Source organism: Argentina silus, assembly GCF_951799395.1.
Source record: "Argentina silus genome assembly, chromosome: 9".
Classification (NCBI taxonomy): domain Eukaryota; kingdom Metazoa; phylum Chordata; class Actinopteri; order Argentiniformes; family Argentinidae; genus Argentina; species Argentina silus.
Genome location: NC_139663.1, coordinates 15077773 through 15085272, shown reverse-complemented (window position 1 = coordinate 15085272; position 7500 = coordinate 15077773). Strand labels below are relative to the sequence as shown.

The 7500-nt window shown below is 49.5% G+C and overlaps 1 protein-coding gene across 2 annotated transcripts in view; it reads right to left on the bottom strand.

Moving 5' to 3' along the window:
• arhgap27l (Rho GTPase activating protein 27, like) overlaps positions 1-7500 on the bottom strand; it is a 36339-nt gene that overhangs the window by 8332 nt on the left and 20507 nt on the right. Inside the window, exons 3-8 of one of the 2 annotated variants that reach the window (XM_083677044.1) lie at positions 6130-6759; positions 5089-5298; positions 4543-4623; positions 3925-4047; positions 1970-2053; positions 1564-1626 (exon numbers count right to left, since the gene is read on the bottom strand). In XM_083677044.1, coding sequence (XP_083533170.1) covers positions 1564-1626; positions 1970-2053; positions 3925-4047; positions 4543-4623; positions 5089-5298; positions 6130-6759 — 1191 coding nt within the window. The remainder of the gene's footprint in view (positions 1-1563; positions 1627-1969; positions 2054-3924; positions 4048-4542; positions 4624-5088; positions 5299-6129; positions 6760-7500) is intronic. The other variant, XM_083677045.1, reaches the window with a different exon arrangement.

The window sequence follows — 7500 nt, the reverse complement described above, 5'->3', positions numbered from 1 at the left end:
CTCGTCCTCCGATTTCTACCTTCACCAGCCTCCCCTATTACAGTTTACTGAGGGTGAATACCAGGATCCCACAGTCCACAGATCAGGTTACACACACACACACACACACACACACACACACACACAGGCCCAAGAGCAGGAGTTAGTTAGTACCCACATGAACGCTATGAAAGACATGAGAAGTGATGACGTTGCTGCTGCAGGCCATTCAAACGACAATCAAATCTAAACGGGTCCAAATTTGAATTCAATATGTCATATATAAACTGGTCCAAATAGTAACTCAATATGATGTCAGCAGAGCATGATACTTGAGGGCGGTGGGTGTTGGAGAAGTATTTCTACTTGTTCGCCTTTCAAGATGGCAGCAACTGAGGTAGGTAACAGTTGGCTGTGTTCCAAATTATACTGAATTCCTGAGCTGTGAGTCCTTCTCCAGGTAGGCTTTCAGATATGACTCAGGTGTCAACAAGGGAGTGGTCTGTGTGTGTGTGTGTGTGTGTGTGTGTGTGTGTGTGTGTGTGTGTGTGTGTGTGTGTGTGTGTGTGTGTGTGTGTGTGTGTGTGCGTGTGCGTGCATGTGGGAGAGAGAGAGAGAGAGAGAAAGCAAGAAAGAGAGACGGGATGTTTCCTGGTGTATGCATTAGTGCACATTCTTGCATGTATGGGTGTGTGTGTGTGTGTGTGTGTGTCTTTGCTTTGTTCTCTTGTTGACTCATCAAATAGGTGTTATCTGATTGTGGTTCCAATCACATTAAATGTTACTCAACACTTTAGTCCGCAGTGAACAACTATACTTCACCACCAGGGGGCAATCTGCACAGTAGTCATACAATAACCAACCTAGCCACCTGGACCACTAGGTGAAGAAGCCATACTATGAAATGACATTGGGTCAGTCGAACTAAGAGGATAAACCTGTTCAAAGTTAGTAGTTTAATAAAAACACCACAGGCAAATCTATCACCAATGTTCCCAAATCCCAACACGAAGAAACAGTCACCCCATCCCAAACCTCAATACTGAAGAGGCTTTGTTAGTCCCGATACAGACTTCTATCTCCTGGTATGTTAGTTGGATCAGCGCGCCACCCACACACCACCATAAAGCTGCCTCTCAGGATGAAACACTCCACCACAATGCATCCAGCAGGCATCTACTGTATCCACCAGACCTTGGGAAGATGCATATTTTTGTATAATTGAAAAATATTTGAAAAACATGTGTTTGGTTTCCTTGTAGGCACAATGGAACCACTACGAGAGTCTCAGGAGTGCAGATGCTGTGTGCAAGGCAAGATAAATCAAACACACCTCAAATATGTACTTTGACCCAAAGCCCCCAGGTCTGATATCAACAGTACCAGGTCCACCAATAGGCCCGTAGAACCAGTAGAGACTGGTGGAGGTAGAAATCGGAGGACCGGCTCATTGTAATGAATGGAGCGAAATGAGGAATGTTTGATATCACACGTGTTTGACACCATTCCTCATTCCATTCCATGCATTACAATGTCCCGTCCTCCGATTTCTACCTCCACCAGCCTCCCCTGCATAGAACCTACATGAATCTGGTATGAGTCTGTGCTCTGATTGGAGAGATTCCTCCGCAGTCTGAACCTATCAGCCTTTACAGGGTTAAAAAAACAAGTTTTTCTCCATTAATGTAAAAATATAAGACGGCCTTCAACATCATTTTCATTCAGTGGTGTCACAAGGGTAGCATTCCATTTCAGTTCAGTTGTTTCAATTCAGTTCTAGAATGAATGATTGAAATTCACATCCTCAACTGATCGACTCCATGTGGTATTGAACCCCGTTTGCATGACACATTGTGTCACATGTGTTATAGTTGATAGCTAGGGCCCAATAGCTTTTCCTTGACCAGGAAAGACTCCAGGCCCTGGTGAGTGTAGATGAGGGTGCTCTGCGTACGTGGTGAGGGTGAGGGTTAGGGTTAGGGTTACGTACGTGGTGAGGGGTCTCGGGGGAGGTGCCAGAGCTGGAGACGTCAGACATGTCAGACATGTTCCTCCGATGGGCCGGGAAGAACTTCTGCTAAGACACGGGGGGGGGGGGGGGGGTTACAATACGGTAAAAGGTAATAGGTTCAAAAGATAATAGGCAATCAATCTACAGAACAGCCACTTTCACTTCTGATGAATCTTAGAGCCGTAACTTCAATGGTTTGAGAACAGAGCACTGACATGCGTTTGATGAGTAAAATATTGCTAAACTCTTTAGCTATAACGGCTACGCAATCTTTCTCTTTGAGGGTTGAACCGAACCCGTGTCGACGGGGGTGGTGAGTTAGCAATGTAGCTTCAGTAAAGATAGCACAGGGTTGACAGGACCCTTGTGTGTGACCATATTTTCCAGGGATGGACCAGGCAACAGATGTCCCCATCGTAGTGGTTTCTCCCGTTTACACACTACCCCCATCCTCACTTGCAATGGTTCCTCCCATTTAGACACTACAGCCTTTTCTCAATCGTTAGGAACACGACTCCTTGCGTCCTCTCCTCCGTCCTCCACTTGCATCCTACTGATGTCACGCCCTCCACTTCCACCTAGCCTGTGCCAGGCTCTCTCTCCCCTGTCTGACTGCCTGCCTGCCTGCCTGCCTGCCTGCCTGCCTGCCTGCCTGTCTGCCTGCCTGTCTGTTTGTCTGTCTGTCTGCCTGCCTGCCTGTCTGTCTGTCTGTCTGTCTGCCTGCCTGCCTCTCTGTCTGTCTGTCTCTGTGTGTGTGTGTGTGTGTGTGTGTGTATGTGTGTGGGCGTGGCCCCAGGTTCCAGCTGGATCCTGTTCACGTCATCCACTCCACTTGCTGTGTCTACACACCTGCGGTTCATCATCTCATCACCATGCAGTATTTAAACCCCGGCTTCCCATCCACTCCTCGCCAGATCCTTTGTTGTCCTTACACGTCAGTTTCGCTCTCAGTCGCTCTGTAGTGTTTATCTCTCAGAGCTTTTCTGTGTTTAGTATTTGATTAACAGCGCTCTCTCTGTTCTACAGTGCCACTTCCTGGTTTTCTGCCTGCCCTGTCTGCACTGCCTGCCTGCCCTGCCACCCTACCCTGCCACCCTGCCCTGCTTGTCATTCTGCCCTGCCATTCCGTTCCCCCTATTCCTTAATTAAAACCCGGTTCCTTTTATATACGTGTCCTGACTCTGTGTCCTGCGCTTGGGATCTCGAGCTCTGACCGTAACAGCTGAAAACACATCGGAGGAGAAGATCTAGCTTCCTCCCCTTACGTATTCACCTCCAATGGTTTTTGAGGACGAAGCGAGTGGAGGACGGAGGAGGGGACGCGAGGAGTCGTGTTCCTAATAATTGTCAAAGGGCCTATATCCACTCCCGGCCACCCCCATCTCGAGTCGTAGTGGTTCGTTCCGTCTAGACACGGCCATTGACTCTCCTGAGAGGAAGACAGACTAAGACAGGTGTTTCCACGTCCTGTTGGCAGAGGGGTGGTGGTGTGTGTGTGTGGGGGGGGGGGGTACTATGACATCATATCACAAGGTCATGGTAAATGTGTGATAGGCCAGATGGACCAGTCCTCCTGATGGACTCTGTGTTCAGGACGACGAGTAGAACACAGAGCAGCCATTGTTGGTAAACCGGTACCTACATGTTGGAGAACTATCGTCCTAGGACAGATTGTCGTCAGCATGGCAAACATACAGCTATGATACACCAGGCGTATGATGTCACTGAAGAGCCCTCCTCTACGTCCAGTAGAACTCTGAAAAAGCATACTTGATATACCGGCACATACTGCACTGCACAACGTGTGTTGAACAGCGTGGATATCATACACAACACACAACAAACCAACATGGCCACAATTCAAACCCCCCCAACACCAACCCTAACCCCCCCCCCCCATCTGTCCTCATCCCTCGTCATCCCCTGCCACTCACGTTGTCTTCCTGGGAGGGGGCTAACTGGGAGGGGGCCAGGGTGTGTCTCCAGTTCTTCAGGACTGGCGGGCCGTCCTGGTCTACTCCGTTTCCCACCCTCGGCATGATGGGGGCAGCAGGGAGCTGGGGGGTGGGGGGGGAGACAATGGGAGTCTATGGGGCGCCTGTTTGATACCATTCCTCATGTCTATTCTCATGGTGTAAAAAGAGTGTTGTGACCGTGTGACCGTGTGAATAACTCCAATGTAATTGCCATTAATTCATCCATCCATTCATTCATTAATCCATTCATCCATCCATCCATTCATTCATTCAATCGTTAATTTATTCATTCCTTCAATCGTTCATTCATTCATGTATTCATCCATTCATTCCTTCATTCATTCATTCATTTATTCATATATTCATCCATTCCTCCATCCATCCATTCATTCGATCGTGTATTCATTCATTCATTCATTCATCCATTCATCCATCCATCCATCCATTCATTCATCCATTCATTCATCCATTCATTCATTCATTCATTCATTCATTCATTCATTTATTCATCCATCCATTTATTCATTCATTCATTCATTCATTCATTCATTCCAGAACCATAGTGGGTCTCTCTACCTTCGGAAGGTTCCACTGTGACCTGGACCCGTCTCTCAGGTAGTAGTACGTCTTTCCTTTCTCGTCCTCCGACCTGAACCACTGTCAGGACACACACACACATACACACACACACACACACACACACACACACACACACACGCAAACGCACGCACACACACACACACACACACACACACACACACACACACACACACACACACAGACATCAGATAAGTCAGCTTAAGACACATTGAATGGTTTCTTTAACAACTATCTTGTCATACAATTTGGTGAATATAAACTTCTATCATTCACCTTTAACAAGGTTATGGTTAGGATTAGGGTTATGGTTAGGGTTTAACAGGGTGTTTGCATAATTAATGTGATTCACTACACTTCAAAGCTTGTTATCAATAACATTTTGTGATTCTGATTCTGACTACAGCAGGGGAGGCTGGCAGAGGCAGAAATCGGATGCATTACTATGATAATGAGCCCGTCCTCCAATTTCTACCTCCACCAGCCTCCCCTGGACTACAGGGTATAGTCTCTGTGTGTGTCTACCTGCTCCTGAGTGCGTTCGCTGGTGAACACCGTCTTGCCGTCGTGGTCCAGAGAGCGAGCCCAGCCGGCCGGAGTGCTGGTGTCCAGACTGGCCCGGGGGATGACGGCCTGCTTGACCCCAGGCACGAGGGGGAGTCTGGGGAAGACGGAGGAGGGGGTGTCTGGTGACTCAGGGTCCTCTGTAGGGTAGTCCTCCTCTGGGAGAGGGGGCTGGTTGGACAGGGTTAGATGGATTCACACATGAGTAGGTGAACTGAACTTGAGTGCCTCAAATGCTTTTTGAGTTGGAAGTAAAACTCAATGGCTAATTTTCGACCAGGGGGCTGGAGGAATGGAGGGAGCTAGTTAGCTTAGTTTAGCTTAGCTTAGTTTAGCTGTATAGAGGCTGCACGATACAGGTCTCAAAGAGAAAATGAATAGAGATGTAAATTGATAGATTTGGTTATTACTCAACTCTTAAAGGGATAGTTTACTATTTAAGACCTATGGTTCCTCAACCCAAAAGTAGTCTACGGGCCAGGAGAAACTATATCCATGGTTCAGAGTTGTTTAAATAGCCACTGCTAACAAAAAACAATGGGAGTGATGGGGGCAAGTTCAAAGTTTGGGGCCAAACCAACTCAGTTACCCAGGCACAGATTAAGCCTAGTCCTGGACTAAAATGCACCTTCAAAGGAGATTTACTGTTGAAAATGTTATTTAGTCCAGGACTAGTCTTAATCTGTTTCCTGGCTGTGACCCAGCCCAGAGAGACTGGTTTGAAAATGTAGAGAGCTTCAGGTCTATCAATGCTTCAGGTCAAGATACTCTGTAAGTCTTATCTGTTGATGTGCTAGAAACGGTGGCCATATTGACTAGTGCGGAGGAGGCTGGTGGAGGTAGAAATCGGAGGACGGGCTCATTGTAATGCATGGAATGGAATGAGGAATGGTATCAAACGTGCATGCATTACACACTTCCATGCCATGCATTACAATGAGCCCGTCCTCCGATTTCTACCTCCACCAGCCTCCCCTGGTACGAACATAAATCCTCCCCTACCGGCCCTTCTTCTCCTCTCTTCAGCCCCGGAGGCTCGGACCCAGGCGAGGAGGGGGAAAGGGGCTCTGGTGCTGCCCAGGACGTGGCTCCTGACGCGGGGTTGTGGTAGTAGTGTCTCCCTGTCGTCTCATCCAGGAGCTGCTCCCAGTTGGAGCCCTGCGATGAGGCAGTGGACAAGGCCGGGGAGGGTAATGGGGAGAAGGCAGGGGAGAAGGCCGGGGAGGGGGATGGGGATGGAGAAAGGGCAGGGGAGAGGGTTGGGGAGAGGGCTGGGGAGGGGGCCGGGGACAGTGAGGGGACAGCCAGCAGCTCCCTGGGTCGGTCCATGTCGGCGGGGGTGGAGGTGGTGGTGGAGGGGGCTGGGCTGCGGGGATCAGCCCAAGTGGAGTGGCCTGTAGCGGGTTGGTAGTAGAACTCCTTCCCACTGTCCTTGTCAGTGTGAACCTGCCATCCCTTCTGGCCCTGCAGCGGCGGGGGGGCGGGGCTCAGGTCCCCGGGGGAGGCGACAGAGGAGGAGGGAGTGGAGTTAGAGCTGGCCGTGGTCTCTAGGGGTGGGGACAGCTGGGAGGCGTTCCTCTTCAGTTCGGTGACGTTGGCGTACACGGCCGTGTTGGGGTTGGCATGGTCCGTCTGGAGAGACAGGACACACAGGGGTTAGAGGTTAAAGGTCTGTCCGAAACTAACCTCGCCCCCAGGCTCGAATTTGAGCCGCCTGGTTGGTTGAGATGAGTCTGCAGCAACAACAGTTCCATTCTAGATTTAGAACATTTCAGATCTAGATTCTAAACAGTTGGTGTCAATAACACCTCCTCATGGACAAGGATGTGATGACTGGCTAGAACACTTTGCTGTGCCACCAGTGGCCATAACAAGTTAACAACCCTCAGGAGGGACGTCTGTGAGGATCTCCACCTTACAAAGGACATAGGAGGTATAAAGTCCCCTCTCTCTCCCTCTCTCTATTTTATACCTCTCTCTCTCTACCTCTCTCTCTACCTCTCTCTCTACCTCTCTCTCTACCTCTCTCTCTCTCTACCTCTCTCTCTTTACACCTCTCTCTCTCTCTACCTCTCTACCCCTCTCTCTCTCTACCCCTCTCTCTCTCTACCTCTCTCTTTACACCTCTCTCTCTCTCTCTACCTTTCTCTCTCTCTGCACCTCTCCCTGCACCTCTCTCTACCCCCCCCCCTCTCTCCCCCCCACCCCTCAGGCAACAAAGACAGGACTAAGGATCAGATGTCATTCTCCCGACTCTGCCAGGAACCCTCAACCCTCATCATCACAACACTGGCATTCTCACCATCACCTAACCCTCACCATCAACCCGCCTGTGCCAACTGCATCTGTCTGTGGTAACTGCTTAGACTACTC